This window comes from Nelusetta ayraudi, unplaced genomic scaffold, assembly GCF_046127955.1.
Source record: "Nelusetta ayraudi isolate G7.1 ecotype Tasmania unplaced genomic scaffold, CSIRO-AGI_Nayr_v1 ptg000042l, whole genome shotgun sequence".
Lineage (NCBI taxonomy): Eukaryota > Metazoa > Chordata > Actinopteri > Tetraodontiformes > Monacanthidae > Nelusetta > Nelusetta ayraudi.
The window spans coordinates 19686553-19705855 of record NW_027466092.1 but is presented as its reverse complement, the minus strand read 5'-3'; the positions used below and the strand labels follow the sequence as shown (position 1 = coordinate 19705855).

At 44.4% G+C, this 19303-nt stretch overlaps 3 protein-coding genes across 8 annotated transcripts in view; 2 read left to right on the top strand and 1 right to left on the bottom strand.

The window, feature by feature from the left end:
• Positions 1-627: 627 nt before the first annotated feature.
• On the bottom strand, positions 628-5403 carry plaa (phospholipase A2-activating protein). The gene is made up of 15 exons (XM_076035367.1): positions 5338-5403; positions 4528-4739; positions 3958-4151; positions 3753-3853; positions 3539-3659; positions 3268-3435; positions 3049-3184; positions 2799-2968; positions 2534-2685; positions 2238-2457; positions 2096-2161; positions 1837-1908; positions 1657-1764; positions 1381-1551; positions 628-1297 (listed from the first exon to the last, which is right to left on the bottom strand). Exons 2-15 carry the CDS (start codon positions 4674-4676, stop codon positions 729-731), a joined length of 2397 nt encoding a protein of 798 aa, XP_075891482.1. The 5' UTR covers positions 4677-4739; positions 5338-5403; the 3' UTR covers positions 628-728.
• Positions 5404-5540: 137 nt separating this feature from the next.
• zdhhc21 (zDHHC palmitoyltransferase 21) lies at positions 5541-9342 on the top strand. Of its 2 annotated transcripts, none has more exons than XM_076035369.1 (9): positions 5541-5780; positions 6198-6359; positions 6769-6867; positions 6964-7075; positions 7194-7332; positions 8271-8387; positions 8561-8604; positions 8804-8966; positions 9065-9342. In XM_076035369.1, the coding sequence occupies exons 2-8, from the start codon at positions 6206-6208 to the stop codon at positions 8934-8936; spliced, it is 798 nt and encodes a 265-aa protein (XP_075891484.1). In that variant the 5' UTR covers positions 5541-5780; positions 6198-6205; the 3' UTR covers positions 8937-8966; positions 9065-9342. The 2 variants fall into 2 exon arrangements, with proteins under 2 accessions (XP_075891484.1, XP_075891483.1); XM_076035368.1 differs by lacking the exon at positions 5541-5780 and adding an exon at positions 5924-6114.
• A 5667-nt stretch (positions 9343-15009) lies between these two features.
• Positions 15010-19303, top strand: part of LOC142894163 (nuclear factor 1 B-type-like) — a 59877-nt gene continuing 55583 nt past the window's right edge. For 2 of the 5 annotated variants that reach the window (XM_076035352.1, XM_076035355.1), the window contains exon 1: positions 15010-15118. In XM_076035352.1, coding sequence (XP_075891467.1) covers positions 15032-15118 — 87 coding nt within the window. In that variant the 5' untranslated portion in view covers positions 15010-15031. Of the gene's footprint in view, positions 15119-17366; positions 17775-18463; positions 19243-19303 lie in introns of those variants that run through there. The other 3 variants (XM_076035354.1, XM_076035353.1, XM_076035356.1) reach the window with 3 other exon arrangements.

The following is a 19303-nucleotide window of genomic DNA, read 5'->3' as shown; positions in this document are numbered from 1 at the left end:
GATTTCTAACGCGCATTACCGCCACCGTGTGTTCCGGAGTAAGAATACATCGCCCAACCTCATCCCCCTGGCAGTGCTCCGGGCGCTTTGAAATTGGCTCATGCCACAAATCAATATGAACTTTTAGAAATGTTATTTTGGATTATGAAACATGACACATTTGTTTACAAAAACCTCGGGAGAAGCCAGCATTAATTCACATTTTACTGCATATTTTATTTAATACAAATTGTCTTTCCTGGTCATGTTTTATTGAAAAGCTAATGACACAAATGCTGCACATCGCTCACTGCTGCCGAGGTCTTTCAGTGTTTAGTTTAGTGTACAAGGACACTGTGCCCCTATCTTTTTCTTCTACAGATGTGCTCACTATAGTGTTCCTAGCTAGATTCTAGCTCTTACCCTGGAGGACAGGTTTGTGCCCCTATCCTTCACGAAGTCCATTTGGTAATCATTCAAATTTCCTAACTTAAATATTAGCATTTCCACCACCTGTGAGTCGTAGCTCACATTGATTCTTGGGTTATTTCCCCTCGATGTCACCGCCGGCTCTTCTCACAGTAGTCACGAGCTCTCAAACTCTTTCTGCATGCATACAAACATTGAAAACCTTGGAATGACAACAACCCAGGTAATTAATTGTGATTTTATTTTTCCTTCTGCAGTACACTATTTCCTTCGCCACACGTAATCAGGCAAAACTAAACGAAAGGGAGAAATCAGTTCGCTCACTGTAGTTCCTTTAAAACCAGCTGACAACACTCAGCAACTTTGGACGGCTCCGACGCCGCCGTGTACTTGGAGATCTGAGATGCGACCCCCAGGGAGCGAGCCAGGTCCTGCGCCGTCTGGTCAGAGGCCACGATGGTTCCCAAGGTAACGAGTAGCCGAAAGACCGCCTCCTTATCCTCCACCGTCTCCAGGGCCCGGCTCACCACAGACAGGCACTGCGCTTTGGCCTCCAGGTTGGGCTGGCTGTGCAGGCATCCGGCATAGTTGAGCACCACGGTTGCCAGGGCGACGTGGATGTTCTTGTTGCGGACGGTGGCCAGGTCGACAGTGCGTGACAGCACCATCTCCAGGTGCGCCATGAGGAGTGCGCGGCCATGCCGTCCGCTGAAGCAGTTGCATAGAGTCCGCAGGGCCAGCATCTGGTTGGCGGGCCGGCCCTCGGGCCTCATGAGGCTCAGGAGGTGGTTGCACAGCTGGACGCCCTCTGCCTCCCCACAGAGCTTCTCGTTGACAACTGGGTGGCGAACTGCTAGCCTCAAAATATCCAGGACGGGAAACACGATGTCTGGATTGCAGAGAAACACAGGGAAGAGCTGAAGAACATGGATACATAGGTACATTTTGTTAAACCAGGAGCAGGAGCTGTACCTTCCGGCCAGTGGGTGGCCTTCCACAGCATGTTGATCTGCTGGAGGTTCGGAGGAGGCATGGAGGGGCCGGCTTCCCACACGGACCCCAGCAGCATTTCTAGGTTTTCTAGAAACTCCTCAGAGAGCTTGTGTTCCCGAGGAGCCCCCTCATTTAGCTCCTTCAGCTTGGCTAGAGAGAAGCAAACAAACAAACAATCACAACTCAAGACTGAACTCAGACTCAGGAACTTTTCTCCAACTGGCAACCGCAAATCAGGAGAGATCGGGAGATTACAGAAGATCTGTGCGGCGTTGGCCTGCTCGAAGGTCAAGCCGTCTGTCTTGGGGAAGTAGTTGTTGGTGCTGGTCTTTCGGAGGGCTGCAGAGGAGTATGCGCCACCACCTGCAGAGGTTGGGGAGGAGTGTGAGCGTGGCAGAGGAGGAGAGCAGCAGAGCAGCAACCTCAGCTACGAACCTGTGAAGGGATCCGCCACACCTGTCGTCGCGCCTGGAGCTGGACCTGATCCAGGGATGTAGCGGCCCGAGCCTGCACAGACAAGGAACATTGTGGGGTCTCAATCGCGAGCCATGTGAGGTCAATCTAAACTGATGCTGGCGAGATCTTCAGTTACACCAACTGTAAGTAAGCTGTGCTTTTTCTCACTCCGTGATGAAGCCTTGCCAAATGTGCACGTTTGAAATAAATAATATCTATTTAAAAAAATAACACGTACCTGTGAAGGGGTCGGCTCCTGAGGTGGGCCTGTCGTCGGCAGCGCCGGGGACGTACCTCGCTCCACCTTGCACAAAAAAGATGGAGTTTAGCCTGAGAATTTTCCTTGAACCAAACACAATCTATGTGCCAGGGGGTCTCACCAGTGAAGGGGTCTCCACCAGCTGGCTGGGCGGGGCCAACCACATGACCTTTGGTGTTCTCAATGATGAAATTGGCTACTTGGTCAAGGAACATTGGACTGAGATCGTTTTTCTGCAGGAAGTTGTGCGCTGCCAGCCAGGGGTCATCTGACACGTTGTAGGGAAGCTTCATGGACGGCCCGCCCTCATTCACGTCGATGGTAAACACGTAATCATACTCCTGCGAGGGGTTGCGGGGGGGTTATGGATGACTGTCGGCAGGCATGGCCTCTTAAGAGTCGTCAAGCCCCTCTCACCTTTCCTTCGTACACCACGCTCTTGGACGTCTGCTCGTTGGAACCTCCGACAACGTCTCCGATCTTCATCCAGCGGGCGTCGCTGACGCTCCACTGGTACGCCTCCACACTCTGCCCGTCTTTGATCAGTCGTGTCTGACCATCTCGGTTACCTGCAGCCGAGGCAAATTTCAGTAAGGTGAGACATTTCAAGACAAGACATTTCACACAAACTGTTATATAGACATATATATATAGATATAAGTGGTTATTTTCGGGTTATCACCGGGCTCGTTCAGATGTTCCCGTCCAGGAAGGTCTTCCAATTTTATGTCCCCGAGGTCGCCCGTTTTGGGATCTATGGTGGCTTTGGACAGCTCGTCCTCAAAGGCTTGAATGTCCTCTGCGCTCGCGATCCGGTCCTCTGCCTCCGTGAACACCCGGATCACGCCATCACTGTCGGGAGATGGCACGTAACTATCCACGAAAGAGGCTCCAGAGTAAATAATTCAAGCAGTGCATTAGCGCCCCGTTACCTCGCTCCGACAGCAATGTCTCCGTTGGGCAAAATGCAGCAGCACCAGACAGACTGGGCTGGCAAGCGGATCGTCTGTGAGCACTCGCCCTCCTTCCATATCCTCAACGTGCGGTCCTCGCCTGTGCTGATGAAGTCTAACAGGAAGTGCATGAGTCAGCAGGAGCCAAAACAGGTTTAACTCCTCCACCTGGAAAATATGCATGTTGAGGCGCCAGACCTTCTCCGTTTGGGAAGACTGCCATGCTGTAAATGTAGTTGGTGTGGCTGTAGTAGATCTGGATACACTCGCCGCTCACCAGCCACCTCCTGATGCTCGTGTCGTTGCTGCAGGAGAAGAACATGGTGCTGCTGATCACAGCGAGCCCTCGGACGCAATCCTCGTGACCTGAATGGTGCAAAATCACGACACAATCACAATGTTTGTAAGGGAGTAAAACCATCACATATAACGAGAAAACAATGCTTGTCCTGTCTGTCCAAACCCTCACCTGTGTATGTTCTCTCACATCGACCTGCTTTCCACAGTTTGATGGTTTTATCTGCTGACCCAGACAGCATGAGACCCTGTTCGGGCAGGATGATCACAGCCCAGACTGCAGCAGAGTGACCCTGCAGAGTTACCACGGTCAGGTTTTTTTTTTGGCTCTGTTTACATCTTTAGTCGTGCATAACAGTCTGAATGTAAACAGCTTTTAATCATACCTCCAACGTCATCATGCACTTGTCATTGAGCCATACTTTGGCTGTGGTGTCCCAGGAGCCGCTTAAAAGTGTCCCAAACTTCCCAGCGGACAGAGTGCAAACTGTGAGCAAAGTTTAAAAAGTTAACCTCAAATTTATCCGCACTACAATAACAGATTAAACGTTTACTCCGATGTGTTTGGTCCATAATAGAGCAACAACTCACCCGTGTTTTTGTGGCCCTCTAAGGTGAACAGGGGTTTAGGTTGGTCCAGTGAAAATACACAAATGTTGTTATCGTTTCCGCCGGTGGCAATAAGCCCTCGGGGGTATTTGTCGTTCGGCCCAATAATACAGACACAAGACACAAAATTTGAGTGCCCAGACATGCAGTGCATCTCTGTGAAGCTTTTGTCCGGACTGTCAGAAGGAGAGGGAGAATAAAGTTAACCGAAGACAACGTCTAAGTGCTAAACTGTGAAACAAAAAAAAGCTGTTTACCACGGATTAGGCAAAAGCTGTGACAAACGTTAACAGTCTGAAAATAAATATTAGTGCTGATTCAATTTAGAAGCTAAATGAATGACGAAGCTAATTTGACAACATGTAAGTCAAAGCGCTATCCAGTTAACTTACCCGTCGACATTAACAAGCACACATGAATGGCTTAATATGGCTTGGAAGTTGCCTTGGTGATTCGCTTCACCGGCGTTTTATTGGCAACACATTTCGATAAAGTACATCATAGCCCAGATATTATAACCGGTTAGCCCTTAGCATGCTAACGTTAGCCTACCTGGAGTTCGGCACCCAAACCCTTCCGGTTCGGTCTCGAGAGACGGACACGAAAGCTCCTTCTGGGAAAATGGCAGGTGCGAGGCCCCTTACATCCATCTCATGGCCCGTGATAGAGCACCGAAGCTTGTACGTGTTGGAAGATGCCATGTTTGGGGCCACAGCGAGACACACAGCGAGGCTACAGGAGAGCAAATATGCTAGGCCGTGTTGCTGATGTCAACATACACCGGTCACAAGTGTTAGCGGAAGTTCAGTTTCGTCACTTACCTCTATTGGAAATTACAAAAAAAATTAACAGTGTTTTTTGTCTTTGTTTTTTAAAAGTAGGACATTTATTTTAAACGTGCACACTTGGAGGATACGTTCATACACATATGCGCAATTTTATAAGACCAATAATTAACATTATTTTGTCACCAAAGGGGGGCAGCAAATATCTTCCAACAAAACTCGACGGGTCCCACCCAACCCCCTTACTATGTGTTCTGACATTAATCTTTACATCACGACACAAGAAAACATGTCAATAAACACAATTGACCAGAAATGTACAAAACAACAGTAAAATTGTTTAGTGGCAGGTCTCTCTCTCTCTCTCTCTCTCTCTCTCTCTCTCTCTCTCTCTCTCTCTCTCTCTCTCTCTCTCTCTCTCTCGAAATTTAGACAGTCTATACGGTTTTTATATTGATCAGAACAATATTCATGTTGAAAAAAGGTTTATAAACGTCTTCAAGCAGCCACCGGTTAAAATTCCAAGATGTGTTGGCACATACCAGCTGACAATTGTTAAACCATGAGATTAATTTACCTTTCCCCCAGGCACACTGAGCGCTGAGCACTTGGGATATGATGCGCTTGGTTGTACTTTGAACAATACTCGCTATTCGCATCATTCCAGTAAAAGTAAAGTAGGACAGTACAATAAAGATAAAGAACGGGGGCGGAGGAATCAAAGATCCAGTTTTATCCTAGATAGACTAACCGATAAAACCCGGTATGTCTTTGGCTCGCTATTTTTGTTTATTTTAAGATTCCAAAACGTGTTCAATGTTTCTACAATTAAAATTACCTGAATGGAAAAAAAAAAAAATGGGTATATTCATTGTACCGGTTACTAGAACGTATGCATTTTATTTTTCTAGACAACCGGAAATGCAATGCGTGACGGTTTTTTTCCCCCCAGTCCACCTCGGCTCAAATGAGGAAGTAACCTGGGAGACACCTGCTCCGAACGGGGGGGAACAAAATAAAGTACGTACATCACTATTACGTCGTCATAATCAGTATGTTTTTATGTGGTAGGTTGTCATAATCAGGATCTGATCCGTCTGTCAGGGCGCTTGTGCCGGATGTTAGCCCACTGCTGTTAGCTAACCGGAGGCGGTTTCTGTGCCCAGCCCATCTCCACTGACAGCGTGTGGAGGATGGTGGGAGCCAGCAGGAATAGGAAAATCTGTCTAAGGCTAAGGGTTGTGTTTTGGGCTTCCAGTTTGATTTAGAAACCTGAGTCTAAGCATGGATCGCTTCAGCTGCCTGTCGGTGTTGGACGTCAGGCTGGCTGGATTTAAAATTGCTGCGAAACAATGTATAAACAGGCCCGTATTTGGTGTTCCATTTCCGATCCGTGATCACTCCCTCAACAATAAATCTCTACTGTTGTCGTCCCAGGTGCCGCCATGAAGCCTCGCCTACACTTCGTGGTTGACCCCATGGGCTGGCTCTGCATCAGCATGGTGCTGGCGATCTGGCTCTACAACAGCGTCTTCATCCCCAAGCTGGTGCTGCTGCCTCACTACGAAGCGGGCCACATCCCCTGGGCCATTGTCTTCTGTGAGATTTATTCTCTCCATCCATCCATGCATCCATATTCACTGCACGCTTCCTGCTGCAGCACTCAGGGTCATCATGGGGGTCCCACCTGTCGTAGGGCGAAGGCAGGGTGTGGCCAGTTCATTTCAGGGCCACATAGAAAGACAAGCAAACATTTACCCGTTCACACTCCCACACACAAACACCTACGGCTAATTTAAAGTTCCCAATTCGCCTCACAGTCATGTTTTTGGACAGTGGGAGCAAGCCGTACTGCCGGGAGGGAAGGCACGCAGACACAGGGAGAACATGCAGACTTGATCCCCAGGGGCCTGGCATCGAACCCGCAACCTTTTTGCCATTTTATCCCTCCAACCGTCAAAGAAGTTCGGGCTTTGTAACCGTGGACGAACGTCTGTGTGTCCTGCAGGTTATTACGTCGCGTCGGCCCTCTGCTTTGCGGCGCTGTTCAGAGCCTCCACAGCGGATCCCGGACGTCTTCTCACCGACCCTCACATACCTCAGTCAGGTGTGGAAACTGGAAGGGCGAGCTCAATAAACCTCGTTAAGGTCTCCTCCCGAGCTGTGCGTGTCCTGACTGACCGTTGTTGTCTTCCCGCGGCAGAGCGGCAGCACTGGGAGCTGTGCAACAAGTGCAATCTCATGCGCCCCAAACGCTCCCACCACTGCAGCCGATGCGGCCACTGCGTGCGCAAGATGGACCACCACTGTCCCTGGTGAGCAAGCTGCAAGCCGAGCGCACACACAGCTGATGGAGCGAAACTGCCAAGATTTTTCTCAAACGTCTTTTTTGAAAGGTGTGAGTTCTAAAAGCTGTTGTGCCGTCACCACCAGGATCAACAACTGCGTGGGAGAGGACAACCACTGGCTCTTCCTGCAGCTCTGCTTCTACACTCAGGTCCTCAGCTTGTTCACACTGGGGCTGGACTTCTGCCAGTACTACTACTTCCAGCCGCTGACCAGCCTTGACCAGGTACATCCTGCACGCATTCAAAAAAGATTTTAACCTCATCAGGTTTGTAGATGTCATACAGTTTATTATTGTTTGTTTTTTTCCATTTGGTTGTGTGAATTAATAGGCGTGTCTTCCTCTTGTGGCGGAGCGGGTGTTTTTTAGTGTACGTGCTGAGAGCGCAGGCGAATCCTTTTTTGATATCTTGGGCGTTGAGAACATGCAGCGGTGGGAAAATAGTTTTTGGACTCCTCATGCATTTGTGGTGTTCTCGTATTGCATTAAGGATCGGTCTCAAGTCTCCCAGTGCAGTTTATTTTAGCGCAGTCACCAACATTTACTGTTACGCTGCACGTGCACTGTTGCGTCCTGCTCAGAACCGGACGTTTCAGCTGGATGACGTCCCTGGCAACATATCAGAGTTGTACACAACAGAGTACAAGAACTGCAAGAATGTATTTTTCACATTTTGTCTCAATGATAATCAACAAAATTATTTCAACTTGTTTATGTGCATCTGATGCAGCCAAACCTTTTAATATACACACAAAATCCCCTGCCAAATATTGAAAGACAACAATTAGGACTCAGTGAAAATTTTTTAATGGTGTCCGAAAACTTTTTTCCACTACTGTAGAATAAATAGGAACACCACGTATCACACTGCATAAGATCATTTAATGTCTGTGATTGAACTGAGCGACGCCCTGTGGAAGTGGCCGCAGATGAATTGCACTCATCAGACCTGATTAGCAACAGTATAGACGTGGTTGTTCTAGACGTGACCTAAACCTCCCTGAGGACTTGGGGGAAACCTTGTACATCTTCACAGCTACAACCCTGAATTTGCAAGCAAGACACTAGCAGCAGTACTGCTGACTGCCACTCACAGCGTCTCAAAGGAAGTTGCATTTCATTTATGGTCAATAAAGCCGTGTTATTCTGCCTTTGTCCACCAGGAAATGTTCACAACCCGCCACGAACTGGCTCTGCTGCGGGTGTCGACGCTCACAGGCCTGGTCATGTTTGGCGGCATGTCCAGCTTGTTCTACACGCAGATGACGGGCATCCTCTCCGTGAGTGCTGATCACACATAATTGGAACGTGTCCTGACAAAACCTTTGTTGCTTACGTGTCCCGTTTGAAGGATTTGAGCCAAGGCGACGTGGATTAGGCAGGGGGGAAATGATGCAGCTGGGGGTATAAACAGAATCCACTTGTGCATAATGTTTTATTCTTCTTTTTGCAGGACACAACAACCATTGAGAAAATGGCACATTTCTCAAATGAAATGTAAGTCTCTTTAAATCATCATCATGGTCTCCTGCGAGCTATGCCAACAGAGCTAGCTGAGGCGATGCAAGCACCTCACTCTTTCCACTCTGAATGCTTTGATAAGATCAGATAACTAAGATGGGTAGAAAAGTGAAGTGAGATGTTTGTCCAAAAAGTTGAACCGTCCCATTAAAAAGGTGCACTTCCTCCCTCGCAGCTTTGGCTCCAAGCGGTCCTGGCAGTGGGCACTGGCCGAAGTGTGCGGCACTCGCTGGAAACTCTTGTGGTTCATTCCGTTTCGGAGCAGGCAGCCAATCCAGGGCAGCCATCACTTCCGCACCCACGTGTAGTCCGGTGTCCCCGAGCCAAGATGAAATACTGTAAGCCCTGGCCTCCCACTTCTTCAGTGCTGGACAGTCTTTTCAGATTTGACTGTGGATTTGCCATATTGTTTTTTGTTGTTGTTTTTTATTTCTAGGTGTTTTCACATCTGTCTTCAGTATACAAGCCGGCAGTGAGCAGAAGCAGCTCGAGGAGCGATGGGACAACATTTTATATTTTTTCGTGGCTGCTCCTTTCAGGCACTTTTTCTGTCTAATCATTGGAAGGCTGGATGCGTTTGGACCCTCTCAGGTTATCACTGACCTTTAACATCCAACAGATACAATCAGAAACACTCCAGGGTGTGTGTGCACGTGTGTGCGTGCGTCTTCTTTTCAATGTGTCCATTTCACATAATCATGCATGAACTACATTCTATATATATATATATATATATACATATATATATATATATATATATGTTTTGTTGTGTTTTTCTGAACAGCAAAGCAATCTGGTATCGACAGTACCTAAATGAAATGTTTTAAGGTATTTTATATTTTTTTACAGATGAGGCCACAGAAGGAAAAGCACTGAATTGTTTCATTTTCTTTCTTGTTGCTTACAAAAGACTTTAAAATGACTTGATGGACACTGAGACAGAAATCCTACACATGTTGGCTAACATGTTAGCTAACCTGCATAGCCAAGCATACCTCAGTGTAAAGACAGACGCACTCCACACAGCTTATGTATCAAATGCGTGAAGACGTAATGTTACACATATTGATGAGTTAGCTTTTGGCTATATAGGCAAGCTGCTTGCTCCTATTTCCAGTACACCCGCTAAGCTGAGATAGTTAGCATCCTCCTGCCTGCAAATGACATATTTTGTGCAGTCCTACTTGAAGCAAGTCAAAGGACGTCAAACCAAAATTTCCAAAATCTAAAATATTTATTATTTGCTTGAATTTTGTTTAGATTATGATTTACACACTTACTTTAAGGTGTTGTAAATATGTATCTCATACACAAAAATATTTAATAGCCTATTAGCTGACCTACAACTACTCAACCACTTTACTTATGTCCCTAAGATTTTATGGCTATGGAGTTTTTAACAGGAAATTGGAGGGAAAGCAGGTTTTAATAGATTGTAGTTCAAACATGTTGTGGTTTTAGATGATGATCCTATAGCAAAACCTGGACAGAAAAAACTCGGGGACGCAGTACAATACCCAAGTAGATTTAAGTGCCTTTCTAGGTCTATTTTATAACTTCTTCACTACATTAATTTCACATCAACATAGATTAGCTGCTGGGAAAAGCCAAAGACCTGAGAAATGTTGCAACAGATGGCATTCTGAGAAAAAAAAACAAACACACACACACTGCACGTTTCACCACAGCATCCGTGAGTGGTATTTCCATATGATGCACTGTTTCTCTCTTTGAGCACACAGTCTGTTCGCTGCTACGATCTGAATGGAAGTTTTAATGTGCTGTTCTTTTATTTGAGATGATTTCATATTTTAATCACCTTTGACTACTTGGCTTACACATTTGTTCAGTGTTTTTGTTGATTATTTTGCTTTGTGTGTGTTTTATAAAGTGGATTCAGGTTCTTTGATATTTATGGGATCATGTTTTTTTGGGGGGATAGGGGGTGAATAATCCCTTGGCAAGCAATTTGTTTGTCACAAGTAGAAACCGTTAAAAGCAATAAGTCTTGCGCATCCATGAAGCCATTGAACTAACAGTCATGACAATTCACTATGGTGAAGCTGACAAAGTGTCAGCTTTATTTTGAGCATCGTCAGTACCTGCATCTCTTCTTCCAGGACAAACGCTTCTCTCGCTTTCAGTTGTTTTTATCGGACAATTTTACTTTGAGAAAGTGGACCGGAAACGAGGGCGGTGCGATGTTTGAATCTCTGAAGCTGAAGTTTTGCTCTCCTCATGATTCCTAATTTTGTACCAATCTTGTTTTCAAGATTCATTTTGTTTGTTTTGATCGCAAAACACTTAAAAGGGTTTGATTTGTGCATTCGCTTCATATAACACGAATATCTTATACATTTTCTTTATACCTAGATCGCTTTTGAAATGTGTCAACCCCATAGAGCTGTATTCAATGTGGAAAATATGTACATACTTTTTTCTAATAAATCAAAATTTGCCTGGATTGAGTAATCTTCACTCTAACCGTTTCAAAGGTTTTTAAAAATTAGAATAAAAACTTTGAACAGTAGCTGAACTAAGAGGCGGGCAATTCGAATCCCACTCTGATCCAGTTGCTGTCGTCGTGTCCTTGGGCAGCCACACTGCTTCCAGTGAATGTGAATGAAGTTTGGGTGGTGGTCAGTCTGCCCCTGAGCAGCTTAAGCTACAGATGCAGCTGAATGTCATGAAAAGCACCTTATTTATTAAAAGCCATCATTATTATTTAGCCAACTTATACGCCTCTAGTTGAAATAGACAACAAGGTGCTACCTTAAGGAATCCCAACCATTCAGTCTTCTTCTATTGCAAGGCAGTTTAAGTCTGGAGAGAAAAGCATTTTGACCTCCTTACCTAATGAGGCAGACTGATTGTACTCAACATTTTGGCCACTTCTGCGCTAAAGATCTGACTGTCCAGATCAAACGGGCTCACCCACGTGGTGAAAATCCAAACCAGATCCTTGTCCCACTGAGTTTGTAAGTCTCAGTGAGGCGTGTGTAACGTGTGCACTATCCGTGAAGAAGCTGTGTGTGTTGTCTAAAAGGGTTTTGAATAATCACTATGCACAGACAGCACGCACGCATGCTTACTGAATTGCCGTGAACATATCCAACTAGTGTTCTTAATGTCAGTTTTATTGTAAATTTAACAAGTTCTTTATTTAAAATTTTACTAAATAACAACAACGAGCAAATTTCTGTTTTTTTTTTTTTTTTTCAACAAATTGGGCTTCTAAAGTTCAGGTTAACCAAATAAAATGAAAAAATCTTCACTATCTTTCCAAACATTACCTTTGTTGTTAATTGATGTCCCATTAAGATATCAAGCATGTGGCATTTTAAGAAAAATATTCTCGCAAAAAATAGAATAAAGCAAAACATCCCAGTGTCTTTATAATTAATCTCAAATGAAGTTTCTGTGTCTGGGCTTGCGATATTAAAAAAAGTCCACGGTGGATAATAGCAGCCTGTAGCAGTCGAGGTTAAACGTGACCCTAATCAACATGGTAGGTCAACTGCACTAATTAAATAAGTGGCCACCTGCCACTGTTACAGTCTATGACATCTGGTCGAACAAAAGAAATATAATTGGCCACATAAACAAACTATGCCGGCAAGAGTTGTGTCTCATACACGAGGCTGTTTACCTGTCTCGGACGGGAGTTAGCGGCGTGGCGTGTTCCGCTGCTGGTTTCCACCAAGCCCAGACGAGGATTAAGTCCTCAAGATGGAAGATAGAGTTTATTATCCGATCATTAATTATGAACAGCATTGTCATATTTCACATCCATATGGAGTACACATCCTATATGAGTAGACGACTGATCTTCATCCAGATCTACTGCCTTGCCTGCAATATTGGCAAAGTTCTTGAGCCAAGGTTGCTGAGATGTCCATATTTTTATAGCCCTAAATCAACCATCATCAACAATCAAACAAGTTTATTTCTGACTTCCTAGTTCCTCTGTGACATGGATAAAGCTAAATTTGTGTCCTCCACCAGGCCTAACTAAATGTGTTTATCCGTCTGACTGAGCCAATTGAATTGCTGCTTGGTGGCAGGTGTCCGTCACATTCCTCCATTTTTTCCCCCTGCTCTACTCTTGAACTTCTAGAGTAGAACGTGGGTTTATTGATTGGCCTATTGATTTTCAAATAAGCCCTCACTACAGAATGTAGAAATCCAATTAAAAGTTGAAGTTGAAACGGTTAATCCAATCAAGACGATGAATTGTATTGATTGAGCCCTTTAAAATCAATAAGGTGCACCCGGCTCTGGATGTGTGGGAGCGCAACTTAACATTTTACTTTCCGCGAAAGAATGTGAACTGTGTTTTTATTCAACAGTATCATGTTTCTTTTGGTTATTAAACAACTTAAGCCTCAATTCAAAAAATATGGCTCCGTTGTCATTAGTGTTGCTTTAATTTTTGGAAGGTTCCACATGTGGGAGGAAACACATTTATCATAATAGGTGACAAAATATGGTCACATCATACCTGACTACTACCCTATCAAAAATATGACACAAATTTGTACATATGCAAATATACGTGTTAGACATAATTTTGATTTGGTGGGCTTGTTTTGCTTTCGACCTAAAAAAAAAAAAAACCAACCCACTGCAAAAGTACAAAATGTGTTTTAGTTGTTTTTTATAGAAGCAAGTATGCATAAATCATGCATTACAGAATCCAACGTACTTAATCATAAACAACCACACAGCTTTGCAAGAGAGGACTTAATTGTGTTGTTTGAAACAAAACAAAAATAATTATGCTCAGTAAAACTGATCTCACAGTTTGCAACCAAACCTAACTAACTGTGCACACAGCACTTTTGTTGCTGAAGCGTGATAACTCTGGTGATTATTGCAAGCTGTGCTAGTCCCTGTGATCTATTTTCCACTCAACATAGTGGTTTTGATGGCTAAAGTTAACCGCATCAGAGCCAAAGCTCACCAGCTAGCTTTGGTGGCTAACTGTAACCTAGAAAAAAAAAAAAACATCTAATGGAATATAACATGGTTTTATAACCCATGTTTATTTTGAACACAATACTGAAGACAACCTGTAAAGTAACACAGCAACTATCTCTTCAAGCAGTGGGAAGTGCTAGAAAGAAAAGGCATCCGTCTGTTCTTTTTGTTAAAGAACCAGGAAAAGTGACCTCCTTCTTGTTAATTTGCTAATCCATGCTTCATTAGAGTCAGGTATTACAAACGTGTCAACAGTTAGCAGACATGGTGGATAAACTCATCTTTGGGCCAAGTCTTAAGTTTTAAATTGTGCAATGCTGGCTTCCATTACAGTTGCTAAAGGAACTTTACAAGAAATGTAGTTACTCAGACTGTTTTCCCTCCCTACTGTAATGAATGCAAAGTGAGTGCATCTCAGTCCACCCACCGATGTTGTCCGACAGCCGGCGAGCCGCTGGAGGATCAGAATGTGGCAGCACAGAAGAGGTCTTTTTTTAAAAACCCGCCTTCAGAGCAGATTAACGTAAACGATGGTTTCATTCATGAATCAAATGGCAGGCAGTCTGATGGGAAGTTCCCTTTATGATAATGTTAGCCGTTTGGCTGTGTTTTCCCTGTAATTTCATGCTCTGCATGTTTTACTTCAGTGTATGCAGGCAGTGGGGGGTGGGAGCTGGCTGTAGGAGGGACGGGGGTGGGGGGCTGGCAGTGTCATCTTGATTACCACAGTCAGAATTCAAGTCACTGGTCAACTTCATGCTGATATTTCCACCCCCCTCCCCCCTCCTTCCTCCCTCCCTCCCACAATGCATTGTGGTGAGGGCCTGGCCCCCCAGACGTCCCAGCATGCCTCCACTCGGGGCCCTGTCTGATGTGGCAACGCGCCTGACTGGGCTCCGCAATGGCCATCAAAATGAATGAGCGCTCGGTCAAATGGCAGCTTTGTTACGATGTGACAGCTCGGACCTGGTGGATGGTGAGTGAAGTGCTTTTGTTTACGCTTTTATTTTAGCTTCCTCTCGTCTAATTAATGGCATCTTAAAACAAGCGACAGGCATTACCTTGTCGTAAACCGCGGTGCTGTGTTTTCGCGCCTTTGCGGCATCCAGCTGCGGCACTGCAGCCGCTCACTGGCCACTTTATTAGGTACAATGTTTGGTTGCTCATCAATTGATATGGCTAATCAGCCAATCAAGTGGCAGCGAATCGTTCAAACAGGCGAGTGAACGTGCCGATGACGACTTGCTGGAGTTCAAAGTCAGCATCAGAATGGGGAACAAAGGGAATTCAAGTGACTTTGATGGAGGCATAGTGGCCGATAGACAGGCCTATTAAAAAACTGTTAATCTGTTTTTTGTTTTCTTTGTTTTTTACGTGCAACCATCTTGAGGATTTACAGAGGACAGTAAACAAAAGAGAGAAAATGTCCAGTGAGCTGCAGTTGTGTGATGGAAAATACCTTGTTGATGTCAGAGGGTCAGAGGTCAGAATGGTTGGAGACCAGAGAAAGGTAACAGAACTTTGTGAACGCACAACACCTTTCAACCCTGAAGCGTACACACAAACACACACTTTCACTGTCCTCTTTATTAGGTGCGCCTTGCATGTACAGGTACCTAATTAAATGGACCATACGTGTACGTTGGAAGTTTGAAGAGATTTTTTTTCAAGCACAAATAATATTGTAATTTTTAGACCTTCTAATATACTCGATATACAACTGAAGGAACTTTTCACCCTGAAGTGTGTCTGTCTGGTTTTCGGTGCAGGAGTTTTCTGCTCACATCTCACAAAGCTTCCTTGTTTCGCCTGCGCCTTTCCCATGGCAGTGGGTCAATGCAGCCCAACAATTTTCATTCTGAATATTCATTTCCTATTAGGATGACAGAAGAGCTTTTATTTATTGTGCTCGACCTCTGAGGTTCCATTTGAAGTTTGTCACTTGTTTGTAGGACAACTGTGTTACGAGATTGATTCTTTTTCTGTCATATATTATAATTTACGCATTGAGCTCCCAAGGTCAGGTGACTCTGCACCTAAGGTCATGTTTTAGTTTTTCTGTGTGTTTTTTTCCAATTCATTAGAATAATAAAATAAATAAAATTGTTATGTAAAAAATATTAAAAATATTATATTGTTTTTGAGAGGTAGTGGCAGGACACACAGCAAGAGCTAGGAAGCTGAGTCAGTCAACACTGATCGGAGATGGGATGAAATGGATAACTAGTGTTGCTTTTTATTAGCCATCCTTAACATTGATGATGCAGGTTTCATGGCAGTCCATGTCTATTTGAAAAGTTGAAATAAAAAACAAAAAATCACTCCCCACAATTATTTTCATGGTCATCAACAGTTTTTACGCGTTCTTTTAATGAAGTTGACGTTAGAATGCTAGTGATTGGACAGCTTGCAGTAAAAGCGCCCCCTACTGGTAAACAAAACGTAGAGCGTTTTCTATGTTCTGTCAGAAACGCTGCTCTAACGAAACAAGGAGATGTTGAAACTGTTATCAAAAAAAAGTACAATTGATGCAAAAACTTAAAAAAGAAAAGAAAAAAGAACGTGGCACAACTATTTAATCAGCACTGCTGTCGCAGTCGCACTATCAGCGCCCCCCCCACAAAGGACAAAAAACAAAACAAAACATACAGTTGTAATTCTGCTAGCAGCCCCATGAGAGCAGCAAAGCCCTATGTGGTGATTCGACGATAGAGCCAGGATATTGCGAAAGTAATAGTTTCAAACTGAATATGAGCTAATAATACTAATGAAAAAACATGTTATTATGTGTGTACATGTATGTACAGTATGTATGCTTATACGTACGTGTACATTATTTATTATTGAGAAAACAAATTAAGTGATTTTTGTAAATAATCTGATTAAAAACAATTATTATTATTATTATTATTATTATTATTATTATTATTATTTTGGTGTTGTTGTTGTTGTTGTTGGCAGCAGCAGCAGCGACCACAGCAGTCCTAATAACAATGTGAGTGCTGCACTGTCGTGATTTAGCTGGCCGCCTTCGGTCAGCTCTGGCCTCCGAAACGTCAGAGGAGCGGAAATGAGGGGCCCAGGGATAGGGGAGTCCCGGGGCCACTGTTGCTAGCCAATGGGAAACCAGGATGCGTGCACTACTACAAAATTGAACTGTAACAAGTTGCAGAGAAGCGGTCAGGTGTATTCACCGGAAAGTGTTTCAAAATAAGAGTTTAAAGTGACGTAACTCGATGTTGAACGTTTCGAAACAGATTTTCCATGGTGCCTGTGCAGTTTTGAAATTAAAATGAACGGGAAAATCTGTGCCCCCGATTCCTAACAGAAGATTTGATTAAGTATTTTAACCTTTTTAACCTTTGGATACATTTCTATTAACTGTCAGACAAAGCGGTTCAGAATCTATCTATCTATCTATCTATCTATCTATCTATCTATCTATCTATCTATCTATCTGTAAGTTACATTGTCTAAGTTTCATATCATTGCTGAAATGAAATTTCACTTTATATTAGTATAATATTTGTACGATTGTGACAAAAAGACAGAATTAATTGAAATTCCTTTTTCTAACTACATATTTAATTGACAAAGTTATAAGCAACAGCAGCAAAAACTATACTACGCTTCGTCATGGTCTGGACGCCGTTGAAATCGTATCCATGCTTTATTTGGGAAATACTCTACCGGAAGTATTGTGTTTGTCCTGGACGGTGTTTTGATGGTTTGGCCGCCGGGAACCGGAGGAGGGCGGCGGGCGGCCAGGCAGTGAAAGTGAAGGCGGAGACCGACGGCGCAGCCGGAGCTGAGAGAAACTCAGCCTCTTCTGGACCGAGTTCAACTAAAACCGAGCGGAGCCCGAAAACACGATCCCAAAAAAAGTGGGACTCTGACCAGAAGGAAGGAAGGAAGGAAGGGAGGAAGATAGGAGTTTTTTTTTTTTTTTTTTTTAAGAGAGCAGGGGAGGAGAATAAACGCGCGACGCGTTCCAAGAAACTTGTGTTCGGTGGAGAATTGTCTTCCGGTGTTGACCCGTTTCTGCCTTTTTAACGGGGAGAAAATCCTTCAAAGCACAAAGTTGAGATATGAGAGGCTACCGGCTTGTGTGACTTTTGCAACCAGGCTCCAGGACATCCCTGTAACCCATGCAGTACAGTGCAATGGTACGTCACACACACGGATTGTTATTCATTCTGAACTGTTTTAACGTGTCTTACTTTTCATGTTTGTAATTTTAACACACATTATTCCACCATGACGTCACAATCATAGAAAAAAAACAAACACTGATGCGTGGGGAAAAAAAATAAACAATCGTGATAATGATAAATAATCGTCAAAAACATTGTGGCTCGGCCACGGTCAACATCCTATTCCTTCTTTTAATTTGGTAAATTAACCAACACACAGTTATGCGAGGGGATTTGACATCCTCTGCAGAACAGGTAAAAGTTAGTTCGTGTGCACTGACTTGAATGACAAAAAAGCACTGCTGCCTAAAGTTGCGTGCCAAAGTTTGCAAACCAAGTTTTTTTTTCCCACTTAAAAAGCAAACAGAAATTCTGCAAACATTGAAAATACTAAATACTGGATATGTTGTTGTTTTTTTTACCCGCATATAAATAAATATTTATTTTTTGTGGCAATTTAGGGGGAGGAAATTAATTGGCGAACGCGTAAGGGGTTCATGTTGATCAACTGGCTTAAAAAAAAAAACCCAAATTAAAATGAAATAAAAATCTGAAGGATTGGCAAACGTTTAACATTTTAAACGTTTCATTTTGGCGCGGGAATTATTTTACTCCGTTTCCCTGAAAATTTCTGGCGGAGTGACAGCGCAGGAGAAGAGGAAGAGGAGGAGGAGGAGGAGGAGGAGGAAGGTGCGGGGTGGTGGGGGTGGAGAGCGGCTGTGCGTCTACAGGAGGAGGAGGAGAAGGAGGAGGAGTGTGACTGTGTAATTACATGGCTAGAAAAAAAAGGGGAAAAAAAGTTGGGTCTGATTTGCTGGAATCGCGCAGGAGCGAAGGTGCAGCCGCTCCGCTTTCATATCAGCCTCTTTGGAGAGAGAACGCACGGCTCGGACACCACCGCCGCGCGCGCGCGCACACACACACACACACACACACACACACACACACACACGCACACACACACACACGCACTTACGTTACACGCACCCGGCGTGAGGGAACGAACAACCCCGCGCGCCATGCTCCTCTGAAGCAGCCCCGCACGCAGGAAACGCAAGACGCGGCTTCCACGAACCCGCACTCCGCTCCGGGACGAAGCCCCGAACCGCCACCAGCACCTTCTTCTTCTCCTCCTCCTCCTTCTTCTCCTCTTCCACCGTCCGAGGTGACCACAATCCAGCGGAGCCACGCACACGCACACGGGGACGTTCATGGATCTTGCGGGATAGGAGACGTTTTTTTTTTTTTTTTTTTTTTTTTTTTGCTTCTTTTACGCGGATCGCGCGGCGCACGTCGGTGCAGGAATGGCGCGTTAAAGTGATCACAGTCCGAGAACATCCACTTTTTTCCTTCCCCCCCTCAGGAGTGTGTGCGTGCGAGTGTGCGAGGCTGAGCGGCGTGCAGCCACCTCGTCATGTATTCTCCGATCTGTCTCACTCAGGTATTTTCTATCCAATTTTTTTCTCCAAAAATATCTCCTTTATTTTACTATTATTCTGCTC